General features: G+C 37.8%; 1 protein-coding gene across 1 annotated transcript in view; it reads right to left on the bottom strand.

The window, feature by feature from the left end:
* Positions 1-21,290, bottom strand: part of SPATA16 (spermatogenesis associated 16) — a 163,823-nt gene extending 142,533 nt beyond the window's left edge. Inside the window, 2 exon segments of the mRNA XM_016208242.2 lie at positions 20,678-21,250; positions 21,252-21,290. Coding sequence (XP_016063728.2) covers positions 20,678-21,250; positions 21,252-21,290 — 612 coding nt within the window.
* Positions 21,291-22,140: the final 850 nt, after the last annotated feature.

Genomic DNA, 22,140 nt, shown 5'->3' with positions numbered 1-22,140 from the left:
GGTGTGCATCGTTGACAATGTTATGGTGAACATAAATAAGAAAAACCATGTCCATGATGACGTTTTTGTTTAAAATAAACTAAAACATTTAAAATTAATAAAACAATCTGCAATCCCCTTCCCAAAAATGAAACCCCATGGCCATTTTTTTCCTTTATAGAGGGTTACAAAAATTGCATTTCTCATTTTTATACATTAGGAAAAAAAAAGAAAAGATACTGTTATATCTTTTCTACATAAATTTACTCTGTCTACTCTTTATAAGCTTTTAATCTGCCAGATTTACTTTGTGTTTAATTTTAAATAAAAATCTTTCATCACTTAGTACTCAGAGTTAACTAAAATAATTGGTCTATGCCAATCAACTAGTTAATACACATTGAAGCTATAATTCTTAATCATTAACACCAAAATATAAATTAAAATCACTCATTTTCTTCATTAACATACTACTGGTTAATAAAGGAGGCAATTTTTTACCCAGTATACGAGTAGCAAAATGTTATCAATTTCCTGAGCAAAATTATTCCTGAAATGCTCTTTTACTGGTTCCTAATTTTGGAAATATGAGCTTATTAGTGAGGGTATATGTAAAAGAAAACAAGCCAGTAGGGATTAAAGCTATTATAGGGTTGCCAGATTTAGAAAACAAAAATAGCTGATACCCAGTTAAAATAGAATTTTACATAAACCATAAATAATTGTTTAGGATAATTATGTCCCATGTATTACTTATACTGTACCATACCACACCATAGCATGCCATTGCATATGCTAAAGTATCAACAATGTTTATCATTGTTGAGTCATGGGATTATTTGCAATTTTAATTTTCTTCCTTTTGATTACCCACTTAGTGTGTGGGGTTGTTTGTGACTTGACTTTCTAGAAGTCTGGAAGGGGACAGAACCCAGGTCTTGCATTTTGGCACTCACTGCCTTAAAGTAAAAGATTTCCTAGCCCAGACCAAGACTCCTGTTACCAGAATCCACTGAAGTACCTTCCAGTAGTAAAAGAGGGAAGAGACTCCTCAGAGGGTCAAGTAGCTAGAGAGCAGGCAAAGACTGGAGAGAGGCAGAAAGCGCGCAAGCAAATCGCAGAGTTGAATCAAGTGCTCCCCTTTGAGGAGGAGAAACCAAGGATGGTCTTTTCATGGTGAAGCTCTGAAATGCTAGATGAAGCCACCTCAGTGCCCTTTGCCTGCCATTTGATTGTCCTTTGAGACACCTGGAGCTGTGGGTGTAATGGGAATGGAGAAGCCTAAAGGAGGGACTAGGGCGCTGGAAGTGAGGTCCCATGGAGACAAAGGGGAAGCCACTGTGGAGAATTTTGTTGTTTTATAGAAATAGTATCTTAGAGATCCCTTTCATTGTCAAAATTATACTTGATGAACAATAAATCAGTTTTAGGCAATTTCTGATCTTGCCAAGGCTTTGACTGTAAGTGACTAGGGCACCGCTAGACACGTTCTGAATGAAGTTCCTGACTTAGGAACTTGTAGAATGGTGCTGCAGAGGGGATCAAAAGCATACGTCTTAAAATCCTGCCTAATAGCTAACGGAGAAGAGAGTTCAGCATAAACATGCTTGCTATCCAACAAATAATCACGGGTCCTAGATTGTGGAGGACAAGAGACATAACTACACAAGCTCGGAATGAGATATTTCCTCAGAACACGTGCGGTGAGAACAGGCCACCTCCCAGGTCTCCAGTGTTCTCTTGTAAAACCTGAGAAGGAGCCGGAGGGCAACAGTAAAGCTGCTGCTTCGTGAAGATGTCCTACCTTTCCATTAGTCATTGTTTAATAACAGTCCTTCCTCAAATGTCAAATATCAAAATATTAAAATCTTACCTGGGAATTTCTAGTTTAGAAATATGAGACAGAAAGAAAGAGGGAATGGGTCTGCAAACACAGTAGCTAACAGATGCCTGGCAGTGACCAGGCAGACAACTTTAAAATAGACTTGTATTCTTACTCAAATTAAAAATGCCATCTGACTTGTTTATATTCGATTAACTGCTTGCTCCTCATAGCCGGCCAGGCCAGAACTTCCACCACCACTCTCTTCCTTTGCCAAGTTCCTGATTATGTGTTAAGACCGGAGGGTGTAGGGAATGCTATTTGCCTCCAGCTGATGCAGATTAATAATTGAGATACAGGAACCATTCGGAAGAAGAATGAGCTGCTTCCTAGCCTAAACACCAGCTCCAGGCGATGGTTGACCAAACAAATAAAAAATCATAAGGAGGAAAATGAAGGCTTCCACTCAATCTTGAAAGAGAAAAATTAGAGATAAATAAAAGTGTATTTTATCAAGCAGGTAGTAATTTTATGGAACTCATGCCTCTAAGACAGGGTATAGACCAGCAACAACAATGACCACAAACCAGAGCAAGGTAAAAGACTTTAGCCCTGGCTGGTGTGACTCAGATGGTTGGAGTGTCGTCCTGTGCACCAAAAAGATTCCAGGTTCGATCTGCGGCTGGGGCGCATGCGGGAAGCAACTGATCCATATTTCTCTCTTATATTGATGTTTCTCTCTCCCCCTCAAATCAGTTTTAAAAAGACTTTAAAGAAGTGTTGGAGTGAATAAAAACACCACTAGGAAAGGAAAAAAGAAATTAACATCTACCAAAATTAACTGGCTGAAAATTTAAGATCCATGTAAAGTAATTGAATGATAGTTGCCTTCTTGTCTAAGGTTAAAGTTAAAAGCAACACTGCTTGCACTTACTTTTAAGAATGATGTCAGTATTTAGTTTCATATAAATACCATTTATTATGCTAGGTATGTTGTTATTCTAGAATCTTAAGAGTTAATGAATTTCATCAAATGCATTTTTGGCATTTGATGTTCATAAGATGAACATATGACTTTTTCACCTTTAGCCCACAAATACAGTGGATCACATAAGTAGAATATCTCTGGGTGAGCCTACTCTGAAGAACCTACTCTGCCGAACCATGATTTACTCTGAGAGGCCTTCTACACGCCCTCACCTAAGCTTAGATCTCTCTGTTAGTTGTCTCCATAGCACCTTGTACCAGGCCTGCCCCAACATTTACAGGGCCTGGGGCAAGAATACAAATGAAGGCCCACATTCCATATGCCTAAGTATTTTAAAGCTGCAAATCAAACTAACCACTAAATAAAATGTTCCACCCTCCTACCTTGACAAATATATCCTCGAAACCACCTGAGAACTAAGTTCAAATTAGAACTTTTAGGATCTCTGGAGTTCTGTCCTAGAACATGACTTTGGAAAGAAGTCGCCCCGGCTCCTTGTTCTCAGTCTGGCCTCTTCTCTTTCCTTTCCCACTCCTGCCTCCATCCAGAGCTGTGAATAGTTTCTCCTACATGTGTGGGGACAACCCAGACCATGCCTTCAAACCCTGTTCACAACCTCCCCAACCACTGAGTTTATGTATCTACCAACGGACATAAATACAATCTCCATCTATAGGAAGGTGGATCTAGCAAAGTCTGCTCTGGCCCAAGAAGTGGGTTTGAACCACGTGGTCAAGGAATTCTGGGATCCCTGCTACCCAGAGGGGGGTCTCGTGGGGGTTGTGGGCTCCAGAGGGGTGTGCTCAGGATGCCCCATAGCTGCCCACAGTCTCTTTGGTGAGAATGGGCATAGGCGAAGGTAGGACCAGAGTGAGGTTCTCTGAAACCTAGGGCCAGGGGCAAGGGCTCTTTTTTTGCCTGGGTCTAAGGGTAGTAGTGCCCCAGACTATCCAATCATAACACATGACAGTTTATCTTCCCTTCTTTACTCCTTGCTGGACTTTAAACCCTCTAAGGGCAGGGGTCTGCCTTGCTCATCCTTACATCACCATTTCCTAACACAGTGCCTAGCATCAATTAGGTATTTATAAATATTTTGGAAATGAAAGAAATGCTAGTCATTTAAAAATGTAACTATATCTTTTAAGACATGCCTGCGACATTTATAAAAATTATAATGTTTTAGGGCTTAATAAATAATTCCAGTTAAAAGTCAAAATTTTATAGGCTTCAACCCTTTACTACACTGATATAAAGCTAGAAATAAATCGCACATACATAAACAAAATTCATACATATAGAAACTGAAAAGTCCTTTTAAATGCTAATTGAGAGAAGGGAATATTTTTAAATATGGCATATTTTGAAATATCTATATTTTTAATATTTTTAATATTAAATATATATGTGTAATATTCCTAAAACATTTTCCGTAAGAAAAAAAACCTGGAAACATTTTAAATCAGTAGTAATTGGGAAATGGTTATGATATATCAAATTGATGGAGCACTATTAAATACCCATGAAATTATAAGAAAGATTAATGATAATATGAAAAATGTAATTTTAATTGAATAAAGTACAATACAGAATGTACACCATATACTTACAATAACTTAAAGTTATTTTTATATATGAACAAGGTGGAAGAAAACCCGAAAAGTGATAACAGTTGTAGAAGGTTGGTAGAATTGTGGTGCAAATTTTTCTTTTAAAAGTAGTTTAATAATATTTTAACAAAGTTTCTGTCCAAAAATGAAAAAAATGATTTAATAATACTAAATAAAACCACTTAGCAGTGCGTATATTTTGAGCGCCAAAGAATATTTCTTAAAAGTTAGTTTTTGTTTACTGTTATTTTTTTATGTAGCTTTAGAAAAGTAGATTAACTGAATTTTATATATATACACATTTATAATTATATACAACTATATACATAAAATGTATTTTAATATCTTTTTTTTTGGATGTTTTGGATTTAGACACATTGTGTTGAACTTGAAACTTTTCCTATGAGACTAAGGATTTCTGGTCTAGAGAAGGCCCAGATTATATTTCATAAATGGCTTAGATACAAAGTGCTCTTCTGTAGAAGAGACCCCATTCATTCATATTCATTCATTCATTCATTCATTCATTCATTCATTCATTCATTCACTCATTCATTCACAAGTGTTTCTTAAGAGCCTGCTGTGTTTTAGAAGCCTATGCTAGGTGCTGGAGAAATAGTGACGGATGGTACTAGATAGGTGAGGGCTTACCACAGAAGCTATTGTGACATCCTGATAGGAGAGAGTATAAAATAAGAAGATGGAATATTCAGGCAGGCAGATTTCAGTGAGTTTAGGTGAAACATTTCTTCTGGTCAGAGATGTTCAGGGATGGACAGACCACCTACATTGAAGTGAATTCCCTTTTAGGCTGCATATGCCACTGGAGGTGATTCTGGGTGGAGGAGATCAATGAGGAGGGGGAGGAGGAGATATCTATAATACTTTCAACAATAAAGATAAATTTTTAAAAAATCACTTGGCAATGGGCGCATGATGCAGTGTGCAGATGATGTTTTGTTGAGCTATACACTTGAAACCTATGCGGTTTTGTGAAACAATGTCACCTCAATAAATTCAATTAAAAATGGGAAAAAAAGTAGATGTGTAATTGGACCAGATGACTTTTGAACTTTGAGATTCCCTCTATCTCATGCCCAAGTTAGAGACAAGTTCTCCAGAGGAAAAATAAGACTCAAACCAGAATTGGTTTGGACATAAGGGAAGAGCTTACTTTCAGAGCAATAACTCACTTCAGGCTGTGACTAGAAGTCCGAGGAAATACTGAAAGAAGACATGAAAACACACACATCTTGTGTGACACATTCTCTCCTCCTCCAGAGGCAGGAGGCCACATCAGATGGTCCCTGCAAGTTTACTTCAGCTTAGCTATTGAAATGTTATCTGTGGATAGCTGAGGAAATTAGTACCTAAAAGAAGCTTGGGGACAAAACTTGGAGACAGAGGAGGCCACGGAGTTAACAGCCGAGATAGAGAGCATGATCGCCTGTGTCAATGACAGCCACCAGTGAAGACAAAGATAAAACCCCATTAGTTTCTGCAGGAAACGAGCCAGCAGAGGCACTGAAGAGGAGAGTCTCTGTGGCTTGAGGGGACCTGAAGAAATGGTGGTGGCAGTTTGTATCGGGAACGTCAAAAGCAAGGATGAGGAGCTGTCACGGTCAGGGGTATATTACGGTGAGCCTTGTTGAAATGGAGAGTGAGAAAGGCACTAAAGGGACAGGATGAGCAGGAGGGACGAGATTGGGACAGCAGGCAGGAGGAAATGGGGAAGTGCCAATAAATTGCAGAAGTGTGGCTCCTCCTGGAGTCAGCAGAGCAGCCCTTTCTGCAGAGCAGGGCCCAAGGCTTGGCTGGGATTGCGAAACCTGCTTGGAGATTTCTGACCCAAGCAGGTCATAAATTGTGGCTCACACTCCCTGTTTTTCAACTGTACTGTGTACTAAAAAGCCTGCTGTTAACAAGTGCTAAAGAAGCCCTGCAAAGAAAATTCCAAAACAAAAATAAAACGGAAAAGATGAAATCCAGATTTAAAAAACCACCACCACCTTACACATGTGAGACAAGGTGGCTTTGGAAATACCGCATCACATCACCTTGAGGTCAGAGACAGAGCAGCACGTTTTCATTCTTTCTTCGCAAATGAGAAAACTGAGGCTTTGAGCTCCAGAGGTTGGATGGGGAGGAGCCAAGATATACAACTCAGGTTTTCCGGTTGCAATTCCTAAGTGACTTCCACTGAATTGCTGCAGCCTTTTACCTGTCAAGGAAAGCTGCTGTAGCTTGTCATGCTCCTTGGCAATTTGTAAGTGCTTCTGTCGTCAATATATTCAAATGAATAAATTTAGCACAGGGACAATAATTTATTACAGCACAAGGGTATGGTAAATATAGGGATAGTGCTTCACCAGAGGTTTTTTTCCCCCAGAGCCATAAGTGGGATAAAACATTGTGTGGGAAGCTTGTAATTACTACATATGTAGAGTATAAATACAATCTAGTTGGCTTGTGAGCAACTTTCTGTTATGGATAAAGTCTGCCACCTTTCCTTTGGTCTGACATAATGTTGGTCTTAGGACTATTAGATGGGAGGATAATGACAACTGACCTTACGTATTACCACTTACGGGGGAAAAGGTGCTCAAGCAATATGTCTTATTGATATGCATCGATCACCGTGACTTCTGTATGTAGAAGACAGGATGTATCTTTTTTCGCTTCATTTTTTTTCTTCTGACTTAGCTCATTTTTCTCATTAGATAGTTTAATATTTTCCTTGTAACTTTCTTTACCCTTAAAACTAAGAACATGTGTAATCAGTAGCTTTAACTTAGGAGAATGTCAGAAAAAGGGGAAGAGGCTCATTAATAAATTCATAAATGTTGATTCTTCTAATGTGAAATGTAATACCTATTATATAATAATTTGTTTCTTTAACTTGTTGCAGCCATTACGTTCTTTCAGAATGGGTTTGATTTAATATGCAGAAATGAATTTAGCTGTCTTCCACTTCTTAGCAAAGGCCCTCTCGCAGTCACTGTTTTCATAGATTGACATTTCACGTCAAGGGAATATTAGCACCTGGTTTTTCTTCATAATTACCTGTTGGTATCAAGGCCCTAATTAAAAAATTTGCTAATATTTGTTTTCTCATTATAAACTGAGGTTGAGTTGTCATTTTGCATTAGTAATTTGTTTATTTAATTAGCCAAAATCAATGTTTTCATATAGAATTCTATGATAAGACAATAACAAGGACTAGAGTAGGCACTAGAGAAATATTTAAATACAGAGTATAAATAAGTGGAGATTCAGTTGAACAAGTAAAGAAATAGGAAAAATGGCATTAAGGGAGAAAACCAAATCTTTTAACTTAAACGGATTTTAAAATGATTTTCAAAGAACTAGCCCTACATTTGAGAAATTATAGACCAGGTTATGAAATGCAGATGCAGTGTAAAGATATTGGAGAACAATTTTCCAAGGGTCTCTAACTTCTTTGCACGTCTTGCAAACAAGTTAGTAACTGCCCTTTGTTCTGGATTATTTTTTCACGGAAGTTTGTATATTGAACGGCCTTGGAAGGGAGAGCGTCTCCCTCTGGGAAAAAAGGAGAGGCATGCTTACTGACCACCGCCAGTGACTGAGGCTCTGCAAGCTTGAGGTCCGTCTCCTGCAACATAGTCCATGATGTGTGCAGGCACCCATCAGGCCTCGCCTGTATCACCCGTGAGACTTGGAGGTCAGGGGAGCTGATGCAAAGGTGATGATGCTTATGCGACTTGTACCATGAATAATGAAGTCCTCTGTTTGTGGCCCAGAAGTCCTATGTCTTCTATTGAACTCTGGCAGGCTGTCCTGTTAGTCTGCAAGTAAAGTAATATTGCACAGCCTTCATAGTCCCTGACAAGCCGGTAGTTCAGAAGGAAGCAGTTTAACATATACACTGGTCTCCGGTAGTCAGAGGGTGTGGCAGGCAGAGAAATGGCTTCCCAACGATGTCTCACGCCTACTCCCTGGAACCCGTGAATATGTTACGTAACATGGCAAAGAGGAATCAGGGTTGCAGACGGAACCAATGTTGCTAATCAGCTGCCTTTAAAATAAGGAGATCATTCTGAATTTTTTGGGTGGGTCCAGTGAAATCATCAGGGTTCTTTGAATGTAGAACAGGGAAGCAAAAGTGTCAGTGTCGCAGCCAGGGAGAGATTTAAAGATGCTGCCCAGTGGACTTGAAGGTGGAGAAGGGGCCATAGGCTAAGGATTGCAGGCAGCCTCTAGAAGCTGGAAGAGGCAAGGAAACAGATTCTCCCCAGAGTCTCCAGAAGGAACACAGCCCTGCAGACACCTTGATTTTAGTCCAGTGAGTCGCATTTACTCTGTGAGACTCTGAGATAATAAACTGTGTTGTTTAAGCCACTAAATATGTGGTACATTTTTATAACAATCATAGCACAGCAATACAGAGGGGAAAACACTAAACATTTCTGACAGGCAAAGTTTTTTTTCTTGTTGCATTTCTGACTTATGCTTATCCTTTGGGCCTCATTGTAAATGTCCTACCTTTTCTAAGTAAGAGTTCTCTGTTCTTCCTTTCTGAAGTAGCCCCCTCTAGTTATTACCTGTCATAGCACAATATTTTGTGTAACATTTTCTACCAATTGTAATAAAAATCAGGTTTTGTTGTAATTTTTCTGCAGCTAAAACATTACGTACATTTTGGGTTAAGATTTACAATTATCTTTGTCTATTGTCTTCTTTGGTGAAAGTCCACTCTTCATTCTAAGACTGCCTTCTTCCTGCATTTTTAATTAAAAATGTCCTTCAAACGCAATTACGTTTGTTAGAAGGCAGTAGTTCTTTTTATCTCTTTTAAATATCTTTTCTTGGTTAATAATATGTCGGCAACCTATGTTGATCCCCATTTTGAAAACATGTACTGACTCATGAAATAAAGAATCTAGAAACCACAGCTCTGGATGCAGCCGAATGTCACGTAAGTGTCATAGCATCTATTCTTTCTTCACTGGACTACACACCACATTTCTTTTTCATTCCTGAGCTAGAATCCTCATAAAGGGAGAGAACATGACTATTTTGGGTTACATCCCCAGAGCCTAACACAGTGCCTGGCACAGAACAGACACGGAATAAAAACTTGCTGCATGCTGTGAATTAGAAAATAAAAATTTCCAAGAGATTATTAATATGTGTATGAGTATTAAGATCATATTTACAGTATTAAGACCATATTTACCATGCAAGCACCCCAAGATAAAAACCTGCAAAAGTTGTGCATTTGAAACAAAACAGAGCCATTGCTTTGGCATATAGTATGCTCCCAAAAATTATATTTATATTTCCAAGTCAGTGACCTCAAAAGATATACTCTTTATATAGATTCCTATGTAGCAAATGTCCTTTACAGCTCACTAGTAATAAAAAGATTTATCTTCTTATGAATCAATATTATTTTAAATTAGTAAATGTGAGCAAGGTAAACTAATTCCTTTTCTCTGTTCACCTTGGCTCCTGGTAAGCACAAGCTACCACTTTGTGCTCATTTTCAGTATCAGGGAGTACAGCACAGGCTTTCTGATTTACTGTTTCCTCTTTCCCATCTTACTTTCTCTGCCCCCTTTCTATTTGATTTCCTTGTTGACTTGTGTTCTTTTACTCTTATTTTAGCTATGTTTCTTTGTATAGTAAGCCACCACATGTACTTTCTGAAAAAAGACAAATTGAAATACTAACTGGCTCAATCACTGTTGTATTGAGGCCCCAATATACAAGTTTTCACAATTGCTAGGCTTGTCCTATACTCTTTCCTCTAGATTTTGTCTGATTTTCTCACAGTAAGAGCAACATCTAAGGGTCATCTTCCCACTGTGAAGTTTACCTGGTAATGATTTAAATAAGTGAATCATAAATGTTTAAAGCCAAACCCTCTTTTGGACATTATATTCTCTATATAACATTTTAAAAAGGAAAGTAATTTTGAGCCAATGGAAAATTGTAAGCATACAGTTGTGAATGTTCAGTAAATGACCATAAAGAACAAACATATATTTCCCAGCAGGTGTGTGCTAAAATGTACAAGGACAGGTTTCCCTATGAAACAATACTGCAATAATTAGAAGTAAGTCTAGTCAAAAGATATTTTAAAGGGATTTGAATGAATCAATATCTTTATCTCCAACTACTCAGGAGGAGTACAAATAAAAACAGGAGCTCATATTAGATTGTGAAATAATAAAAACAGAATGAGGCTTTGTGAGAGTTTTTTTTCTTTTAATATCAAACCCTTTCTGTGAGGTGGAGGTTGGAAGGACAAATAAGAAGAGAATGAGCTTTTTCTAAAATACTGTGTTGGGTAGGCCACAGGGTGAGTCATAGGTCCTCCATAGTAGTTTCAGAACTGCTTCATTTTATCTTTGTAAATTTATTTTTTGAATTTCTTTTTTAAAAAATATGTTTTTATTGATTTTAGAGAGAGAGAGGGAGAGGGAGAGAGAAAAACATTGATGTGAGAGAGAAACATATGGGATCACCTGAGCAAGTGCCCTGACCAGGATCGAACCCCAGTGACCTTTTGGTGTATGGGGCGGTGCTCAGCCCACTGAGCCACGCAAGCCAGGGCTGTCTTTCTAAATTTATTGAGCTTATATTCAGCCATTGGTTGTGGGCATCTGTTCAGATGAGTGTGTGCCCTTTTATGATTATTCAGCGATGCGGCTATGTTGATTATAAAATATTTTGACTATCACTCACAGTTCTCTGTAAGATTTTATTTGAAAAAGGGCCCCATTGCTAAGTAGGCTGTATGCATAGCGGTTATAGTTACTATGTGTTTGGAATCACATAAGCCTGAGTGCAAGCTCCAACTCTGCTACTTACTGGTAGGGTGATCTTAAGCAAATTATTTGACTTCCCAGAGCCCTCGTTTCCATAACTACAAATGGGGCTAATGATAGTCCTACTTCTTTAGGTTGCTGTGAGAACTGAAGGAGGTGTAGTAAGAAAACTGCTGGCATGCGTTAATAACATAATAAATGCTGACTGAAGTACACAAACAACAAAGCAAACTAGAGTTAAGACCTTGCTTCTAAGTAACTGAATGGAAGTGATTTCAGGACAATGAGAGAAAACTTTTTTTCTGTGCATGGAAGTGAAAAAAAATTTCTTCTCTCCTTTACATCTTAGAGATAAAGAATGAATAAAAAGAATTGTAAAATCCACCTATGTATCTGTAATCTATAAATTTTAGATTAAAAAATAGTATTACTAGAGGAAATTGATATTCAAAGTTCAGCACTGATCTTCTGATGGCATGGAAAAAAAAATAGCCTTTCTATCAAATCACTGCCACCAGTCAGAGAGAATTCCAAATTGGGTATCATGGTTGATTTAGCCGTCACAGACAGTCTTTATATTTCTTGTTCTACTACTAAATATGCAGTAGGAGGAATCAAATAATTTTCCTATTTGAAGTCAGTTGTTTATACCAGACACTAATTAAAATGTAGGGCTTTTAACAAAATTTCACATGGAAAAATTCACCCAGAGTTAATATAACTGTGCTACCATATGCTACCTATAAAACACATCATTAGAGGAACAATCTGGTGAAATCTACCTTTAGCTAGCTATTAACCTCTACCATATTTTTCCTCTCAGGATTTCCTAGGAGAAATGACAGTGCTAGACTTGGTGCATTAGAAACAATACCAAAATATAAAATGCTACAGTCTCAAATAATAATTCCTAAATTGCCAAAGATTTTACAATTTCCCAATGTGTGAAAAATAATGCTTTTATACAAGAACTTTACTACTGATAAAGGCCCTTTTGATTTTTATAGACTAGGAATATTTTTTTCCTACATGTTACTGCTTAAATATATACCATTCCTTGAAAATAGAAGCATGCACTTCACTTTAGAGAAATTTACCTGGCACTATATGGAATGGCCACTCTGTCAGCCCTGGTACTGCTAGAGAATGGTAATTGTTTCCAATACAAGTTTATAACCCAACACAAGTTAAAAGGGAAAGTTTTCTTCTACTCTGCAGAAATTTATCAGAATTATATAGAAAAAACTTATTTGCTCCAAAGGAACTTTTCAAACTTATTTTGAATTGAAAACCACTCTACACCTAAGAAAAACACCAACAACCCTTTAGTAACTTGGTGTGAAATAATAGACATGGAAATGGAAATATACAGAAGCAGCAAATGTTAATAACTCTTACAACATAGGAAAAGATGCTCAACTTCCTTATAATAAGAGAAATAAAAATTTGTCTTATACTCTGAATCTTACCTATTATTTTGAAAAAGATAAAAAACTTTGATAATACACTGGTTTGGTGAGAGTGAAAGAAAATAGGTTCTCACACATGGCTGATGGGTTTGTAACTTGGTAATGTCAAGTAAAGTTTCAAATGTGCAAACTCTTGGATTCCAATTTAAGGATAGTTCTGCATTTTTGCAAACTGTCACGTATACAAGGTTATTAACTGGAGCACTATTTCTAAGAAGAAAATACTGGAAAAAAAACAAAAACAAAAAACCCACCCAAATGTCCATCAATGGAGAATATATATTTTTAATATAGTGGAATATTATGCAATAATAAACAGGAGAAAATATGATATACACTACTAGAGAATAGCCTCTAAGATGTACTTTGATGTAAAAAAAAATCAAGTTACAGAAAGACTATTATACACTACCACATTGCTTATATTTATTTATCAACTTAAAAGATAAACAGTGGTTGCACATTTAGAGGGAAACTGGGTAGCTGCAGGATTGAGGTGGAAAGGAGACTTTTATTGCATACAATTTTGTAGCTCTTGAATTTTGAACTGTGTGAATATATTACCTATACAAAAATAAGTGATACATTTAAAATATGTAAAACAAAAGCAGTGAGTGGCACAGAACAGCTCCCACTTGTGATAGTCATGCTGTGTGTGGGTGAGCTGATGAGTGAGCTGAGGATTCCACTGTGCCTGTTACTGTCACCAGGACGCACTTAAGTGGAGGTCAAAAACCTATCACAGCCACCTACACCTTTCTCTAGCTTCAGTTAAGTCTCTTGGCATTCGTTTTCCTTTTTTTCATATTCCTCCTTTGACAGCCTAAATTAACAAGTGGGGTGGCAGCAACTGTGCTGATGCCTTAAATGGACATCCCCACGTGTAAGATTGTGCTCTCTGGACACCCCCTCGGAGAACTCTGCCTAAATCCATCACTTAGCAGTTGGGACCTGCTTTAGAATGCACACTCAGTGCTCATGACACTGTAGTGGATTTAAAGTACCTGTGAAAAAAGCTCTCTGCTGGAGCCAGAAATGCTGAGCAGGCCCCTTAGTGCCAGCGATAGCTTCCTGTGCTCAACGATGACATATGTTCCCAGTGTTAGAGAGCATAATATTTTACTTCTTTTGCTTAAGTGGCTACTCGGTTGCTGTTCCCATAACCCATACAAATGGTAGGACATTCCATTTATTCTTAATTTGAGATTAGCATCAGGCTTGGGCTACTTTAAACTATTTCAGGCATCTTATTTTGGTACGTTGCTGAGTAAACTTTTAAAATTATAAAATGATTAAAATAAAAACAAAAGAATGAACTGGTGTGAGGTTGCCAGCTCTTTTTTTTTTTTTAATGTCCTTACCCAAGGATATTTTTTCCATTGTTTTTTTAGAGAGAGTGGAAGGGACAGGGAGAGAGAAAAAAGAAAAAAAGATGAGGGAGACATCGATTGGTTGCCTCCCACATGCACCCCAACCAGGGCTGGGGATAGAGCCTGCAACCGAGGTATGTGCCCTTGCCCAGAATCAAACTCAGGACCCTTCAGTTGGAAGACAGACGCTCTACCTTTTGATGTTCACACCTTATGGAGACTACAGCAAGTGTGAATAGTAATTATTCCTTTAATTTTCATTTTTCACTGTTTTGCTTGGTATATAAAAACACTTACTTGTTGTGTTTCAAACTTTGCATGGCAACAAATAATTGTCAGACTTAACTAAAAGCTGACTCTAGGAAACATCCCAAATAGAGTGTACTGAAAGCACAGCGCACACAAAGGGCTCAGATACACAGTATGGTAACAGAGCCATTGAAAATTATTATTTATCAGTATTTTAAATTAATATTTTAAACACTCAAGGTAAATTAGGGTGATTTTTTTTCCATTAAAAGGATGTGATTACCACTATATGTATTGATATGTTTCCTCCTAAGTAGTCATAAACAATTATTCAGTAATATTTCAAATATTGAAAACAAGAGGAAAATCCAATAAAAATAAATGAACATGCCAAAATATACAAACAACCTTGCTGACTAACTTTACAGGTGTATTATAAAATCAATTTGTCATTGCACCAGTTTCCATATTGTAATAACCCTTACTGGTTTCTGATTAGTGCTATACGTACATAGGAAAAAAGGGCACAGTAACAAAAAGAAAATTATTCTACACTTTGCTGCTTACAGAAACCTCTTCCCTCTTTCCTGCCTTCAGCCTAAGGCTTGCTGAGCTTTCCAAGACTGAGCACAAGTGGGTGACATATGACCTTCACCTGGGCTAGGCTGCTGACCAGTCAGAGTGGAGGGGAGGGGTAAATGATACTTGCTGCCCCGAGCATGTTTCAACCCCTCTTTGAAGGAGACAGTCCCCCAAATCTCATTGCTGTTGTGCTCTGCTGCTTCCCCTCTGAAGTCTGCCCCCACCTCCCAACTGCTGGCACTACCATGCACGATCCCTTCCGTTGTAAACCAGCCGCCACATTCAGCTAAGCAAGGGGTGGAACAGTCTCTCCATATTCTTCAGTCTAAGCTGACCCTCCAAGGAGCCCAGGTTCCTTATACCCTGTGTCACATGGAGGTCTTTGCCCTTTATGTCCCTTAGCACAGTATTGCAGAACACTGTGTCATCTAGCTATTCTACCCTCACTCTGTCATTTATCAGACTCCTAATATTTCTCCACATTTACTAAAAGGTGACACCTAGATTATGGTCCTCTATGTTCCTTGTCCCAGGATCTTCTGAGTGACTTCAGATATCCAGCTGTGGAGGCAGCAGTCATGTACTAGCATCCTGGCCTCTTACTTTTTTTTTTTTTTAACTCCTTAACTCCTCAAATTTTCTAATTTAGCAACACAATCCCATGGAATTTAACACCTTAAATCTTATAATCCCAATATGGGTCTCTGAGGGTGATTGTGATGCTTATCTGAGTAAAAGCGCCTGGACCCCAGCAAGACTTAAGAAGTGCATACTGACTCCACATGCAGATCCACAGATGTGTAAAAAGACAGCTCAGGCACTCAGAAAATTTGGTGAGCTCTTGATTTCCTGATCATGTTGCACTAAGAACTATCTGTGTTCGAATCCATTTAAATTAAGCTTTCTGGGATGTCCATATTTTCATGCCCTAGAGATTCACTACAGAATTGTTCTCAGCAGAGCAATTATAGGTGAGGCTGCCCCATAATGAGATATCTTTGCTACTCCATTAAATAAACCCCCTTGGATGGGCTCCAAAACGGACCTGCCTCAAACCAAATTCCATTACACTGGAAGTAATCTCATAAGAAGGCCCTGTGCAGGTTCAGTCGTCCTGGATACCTAGTGTTTACCATAAAGGGGAATGTGTTCTAGAACAGTGATTCCCAAAAGCTGGTTCTCAGACAGATGCTTTAGTGATCCAAGGGGAAATAAAAAAATAAAGGCAATTTAGTCAATTTTTCATCAAATTATAATGTACTTTTAAAAATCCTTTCTGAGAATATGCTCTTTCTATTTTTTTTTCTATCTTGTTGGTCTTAAATTTCTCCATATTTTTATTGTGAAATAATGATGGTAATAGATGGTAAGTTTTGTGATGTTCTTGCATAATACAACAGCAATCTTTCTCCTTAACTTTAAAAAAATGTTATGTGTCCTTGAAATCCAAAAATTCTAAACCATTGTTATGGAAAAAACTGCTTAAAGGGGAATTATTTCCTATGAAGTTAGTGAGGGGCATAGAGCATTTTAAATGAGAGACCCAACTGCAAAGTTTTAATTGGAGGGCAAATCTGTTCTATGTTGGGTTATTGCAGAGTGCCATGCTCCTCAAACTGCAATATGCACAGGACCACTTGGGATCTTGTTAAAATGCAGATCCTGATTCTGCAGGTCAGGCACAGTCCAAAATTCTGTTTTTCCAACAAACTCACACTTAGAGTAGTCAAGGCACAGTGGTTAAGCTGGTGAGCACTGAGCCAGATCACTCTGGTTCAGCTCTTGGGTCTACCACTTCTAGCTGTTGACCCTTGAGCAAGTTCTTTAACTTATCTATTTCTTAGTTTTCTCATTAGTAACCCAAGAATAATAAGAGTCCCATCTCATAAGCTTATTGGGAGAATAAAATGGAATAATAAATGTAAACATTCCCAAAATGTAAAAAACAGTATCTGAACTGTAGAAAGAGCACCATAAATGTGAATTATTACTCCAACTTCACAGATCAGTGACCAAAACACCGATACTGAAAAACAGATTAGTACTTCAAGGAGTTCCTATGTGATGAAATCAGAATAGAAAGTTCCATTTGGTAAGGGATAAGCTGTGTTCTACTTTCTTTGGCTGGCTCAATGGGATTGTTTGAAGCTTTGAATTTTAAAGGGTGTGTACAGATCTAATTTTAATTCTAATTCAGAAGGTGGAAACCTCTTCATTACTAAGATCCTATGAGTAAGGTTAAAAGGATGATGTTGTTTAGGTTGTACATCACCAACTTAGGAGAACCTTTTATAATGAGTGTTTTTCCTGTAAGTGACAAGAAAAATTTGAGTAGTACATTCCCACAGCTTCAAGTTTTCCCATGGGCTTTTTAAATAATTGTTCTTCCTATGAAAGTGCAGCTAGAATGCTTATTAGTTTTATCCTACTTTTCATTGGCAGGTAGACAATTTATTGAAAGTACTGTCTACTGCCTACTATACAAATACAATGCACATGAGGCCAGTGTCTTGTATATTTTCTTACAGAGAACTCCTACTATTTTTATTATGGGTGGATTTGTATACTTGTCCTCTAAAAATTACAGAGAATAGCATCTAGGCATGAAAATGTAATTTAATATGAATTTGCATTTTCATCTTCAGTTTATACCTTTTGCCCTGCTGGTATGACTTCTCATATGAATACAAACAGAAGAGCAAATGACTGATTTTAATAAAAATTAGCAAAGATTGATGAGTTGATCACAGAGCTAAGGACTAATCTCACCTAAACAACTGGTTTAACTTTTATAGAGTAGAAAGGTAGCACAGCAAAATAAGTTTCATTATGCACATTTAATAAATGCCTCCTGTGTTCTAAAATCCTAAAAGAGTAAAGTTGGCTGCTTTCTGGAGGCTAAACTGTTGTCTTCCCAATCACTGCATACCATTTAATCTTAATCATTATTAAATATTATCATAAAAAATGAGTTAACACTTTGTCAAGAGCACAGGGAAACTAACATGTAAGCAGAATATTCCTAAAGGGATTATTAGATGCACTGGAAATTATATCAATTAATAAATACTCACAAATCTCCAGGGCCTTTCCCAGTTTTTATTCTTCTGGGTTTTTTGTTTTGTTTTCTTTTTGTGGTTTAAGCTTTATACACAATCAGTCTTCTGTATACGCCTAACAGCTGTCTTTATCCCGCCCATTTGGCATGCATTTTGTATGCTTCACAATGCCTCGCAAGTAACAAGGACTCCAATGGAGTGCTTCAATATTGCTAGTTATCCTTCAGCACCTGTTCTACCCTCCTCCCTCAGAAATAGGGCCTCTGGATGTTAGGAGCATCTGGAATAAAGACAACATTTTTCAGCCTCTCTTGTAGCTTTGTGTGGCCACATGATGAAATTTGGGTCAATGAAGAAAAAAATGGCAATGGTGTGTGCAACTTCTATGAAGTGTGCTTATAGAGACACGACACGCCTCTGTCCTTCCTTTTCCCCCTTCCGGCTGGCTAGACGGTGGATGCGATGACACCAACAGGGGCTGCCATTCTGGATCATGAGGTCAAAGCTACCTCCTGAAGAAAAAAATAGAATCCGGCACCCTGATGATCTCACCATACCTGCTCTTCTCTACCTATATTTATGTGAAAGAAAAATAAACTTCTCTCTTTCTTTAGACACTGTTATTTTGGGTTTTCTGTCACTTGCAGCCAAACCTCATCCTAACTCACACACACTCAAATAGTCAATGAGGCATCTGTCTTTCAGGTATGACTCTTGTCATTATGCCTCGGTCTTTGTCATACTTCCTGTCTTACTCAGAGACATGCTAGGACCTAAGGAACAGAGAGACATGCATTACATAATACCTGAGAACACTCAGCATTGAAGAGGTTAAATTTAGGAGAAGTTAAAAAGGGTTAAAGAGGTTAAAAATCTTTTCTATTCCTAATAGCTTTGGCTTATTAAGAGACATTCTAGGTAAGATTTCAAATTAACTCCCAAGATAATGAGACAAAAGCTAGACCAGATGTCTAAGCTAAGTTTTGGTCTCAAAATAATTACCTTTGTTAATTACCAGTAATTAGTGTCAGCATCCAACACTTTCCTAAAAACTTTGCTGGTGTGTGTGTCGGGGCGGGGGTGGGGGGGGGAGGGGGAGAGAGAAAAAGAGAGAGAGAGAGAGGGAGATGGGGGTGGGGTGGGGGTTAGAGAATGAATGTGCATAAGAGAGAGTCAGAACATAAGCATTTTCCAGTACAATTACATCTTGGGGTCATTAAAACCTGATTCAAATTTTACAAATTTGAACACTGGGTTTTCTGGAAAAACTGCATATTTTCTTCCAGTTTATATTCTTTCTTATTTATGTCTCTCTTTTTTCATTGCTAAAATGATTATATTTATCTATGAAATTGTACCTTTAACCTTACTACCCCACCCCAAAAAAAATTCAGCTGAAAATGGCCCTAGCAGAAGTGCCCAAGGCCAAGACTTCTGCAAGTCTTTCTTCAACATTCTTTTCTCAGCTTCTGGTCTTCAGCTCAAAGGGCAGCAGGGGCTTCTCAGTGCTTTGTGGGTAGCTTGATTGTTTTGGCACTTTTTACATAACATGTCACTCTTCCCTTCTTTGCGTAGACAACCCTTTATGGGCAGAAATATTTATAGATGCATCTATTTGTGCTCTACCTCATCATTTCATCTCTCTTTGGGCCTCCCTTTTTGTGCTTAGAGTTTCTTTTTCAATATTTAGGGGCACCAGTGTCTGGTATGGTCCATTAATAATTCATTGTAGATGTAGTCATTTTAACCTGCAAGTAACAGCGGTCATACTTTACTCTTTAAATCTCCATCACAAACATCTCACATTTGACTCCTGCCCACGCCCTGTCCCATGATACTCCTTTATGCCTTCTCTCTTTAACTGTTTACTGGTTTGTCTCCTTCACCAGACTGCTAGAGGGAAGAAACCATGTCTTACCTCATTTATTATATCTCCAGTGGCCACCAGGTATATATAGATAATGCACTGAATTTTTTTGTGGTTAAAGAAATATTCAGGTACCCAGATTGCCAGGTGAATGGGATGTCTAGTTACACACTTCCATCCTTTCATAGGTTCAGTGAGTCAAGAGATGAAGCATTTTTTCCTACTACTATTTTGTGTTTTAGTAGTGATTCTCAAGTTCATTTTAGTCCATGAGCTATTTCTTTATGCCAAGATATTGACCAACTTACCTGCTTGCAGAGAGAAAAAGAATTATTCATAAAGCTCACTAGACTGGGAAGGAAAGTGAAGTTTGATGATAAAGTAAAATGATGTCATTTTGTTTTTAATAAGTATCATGTATAAATTATCAGCCTGTGCTAAAAAGTAAAGATGGCTACATTTAATCGTGAAGACTACATCAAAAGGGGACAATTCACATATTCATTAACTGCCTATTTCTAGAGAATCTATATTCCACCCACTACCACTGCACTAAAACGTTATGGCTTTTATAGGTATACATCTAAATTACAAAACCAACTGCACTTTTATATATGTTATCATTCACTTCAAGGTTTGTTATCAGAGAAAAAAGTGTGATATATGTCAAATGCACACAGGCGTTTAATTTGTAGGCATATCTTATTTGCTCTATGTAAACCGGGAGCCATATAACCCTCATGTCACCCAATATTTTCACCCCATGATCACACTATTCATTACAGTGTGATCAGAGCTGCCCAGTGTAATCACAACTGTTCATTTCACAGCTTCCTCTCACCCTCCTCTATTTTCCTAATCCCTTACCTCCAGTGCTGTTCTGAACTGGCCTGCTGCCACGGCGTATTTCTTTTGTCTGTAGCACAAGCTGGCATCCTTTAAGGCTACCTGAAGCCATTTGTCAATCTGAGGCAGAAAGTTGAAATTTGGTCCTTGCAAAGGGTCCACTGTTCCAGCCTCTTGGCATGTTGGCTGAATCCTAGTGGATGTGAAGGTCTCCACAAACTCATAGCTCACGTCTTCTTCATCCACATAGACCAGCTTCACCTCCACATCCATGATGTTCTTTAAGGGGATGTGAGGCAGAGGCAGGGTGATCAATGGGCTGTCAAGTTCCAAGATCTTTACCTCCTTCCTTCCAGCTGGCTTTTCTTCACCTTCTGCCTTCCTTTTAAAGGCCAATTTCTCTAAATCATTGCTTTGTTTTTCCTTGATACTCTTGGACATTTTTATTCTTTCAACTGTGGTTTCTACCCGTTTGTCTCCACAGCTTTACTTAATTTCTTGTGGTATTTCCAGGATGCTGGGTGGGATTGCTAAAGTGGATGCTTTCTTGCTTGTGTTTATCTTTGGAAGCAGCTGATCAGAATAGACCCTATTTAACTGTATTCTCCAAACTCCTACTGCTTCCTGAGTCCATTGATTTCCCCCCTGAAACTCCTAGAGGGGTTGGAAGAAGGAAAATAATTAAAACAATGTTTTGAAATTCCAATGGTTTAAGACTATAGTCAAGTTTATTTTAAACACTATTTTATTCGTTATAGGTATTTATTGCCATAAAGTAAAACTGTATGTACATCATCTGCTCTTTTACTAAGGAAAGACATGTGTCAATCTCAAAATTCACCAAGCATTTGTTGAAAACACATCTACACAACGCCTTAAAAAATAATCATCTATAGCTGAACAACACTGAATGAACATTTTTATGGGGTACCCAAACTCACTAAATAGGAAAACCTTATACACAGCCACTGAGGACAAAAAAAAATCCATCTCGATATTAATTTCCTGAGAAAGGCAGGTGGTCTAGAACTCATTATAAAATATACGCCTAACCTGTATAATAGACTTGGGAGTCTAAAGAAACCACAGCTGCTTCCTCTGAAAAGCTTTCAGAAATGTTGTAAGCACAATGTTTCCTCAATTTGTTTCTTCTATTAGTAATGAAAATCTCAAGTTTAAACCATTTTAAAGGTAACTATTATTCAGACCTGATTTGAAAGCAGAAGAACATGGTCTTCAACCTCTCATTCATGTGGAGCCATGTATTTATTCATCTTGATTCTACTGTATTAAAATTTTTGTAGTAATGGCATCAATACTATGTATATTATATGAAGACAAAGCATTTTCCTAAATCACTAATGTTCAAAGAATATAGTAACCTACAGCCTTTTGATCCAAAGGTTTATGCATGCTATCTCTGCTTCTAGATTAGCTTCAAAATATAAAAGTCCTAAGACCTAATGATTATGTAGTATGGCTGG

The sequence above is a fragment of the Miniopterus natalensis genome, chromosome 6 (genome assembly GCF_054644295.1).
Source record: "Miniopterus natalensis isolate mMinNat1 chromosome 6, mMinNat1.hap1, whole genome shotgun sequence".
Lineage (NCBI taxonomy): Eukaryota > Metazoa > Chordata > Mammalia > Chiroptera > Miniopteridae > Miniopterus > Miniopterus natalensis.
Note: the sequence above shows the minus strand (reverse complement) of the source record. Positions and strands in the feature narration are given on the sequence as shown.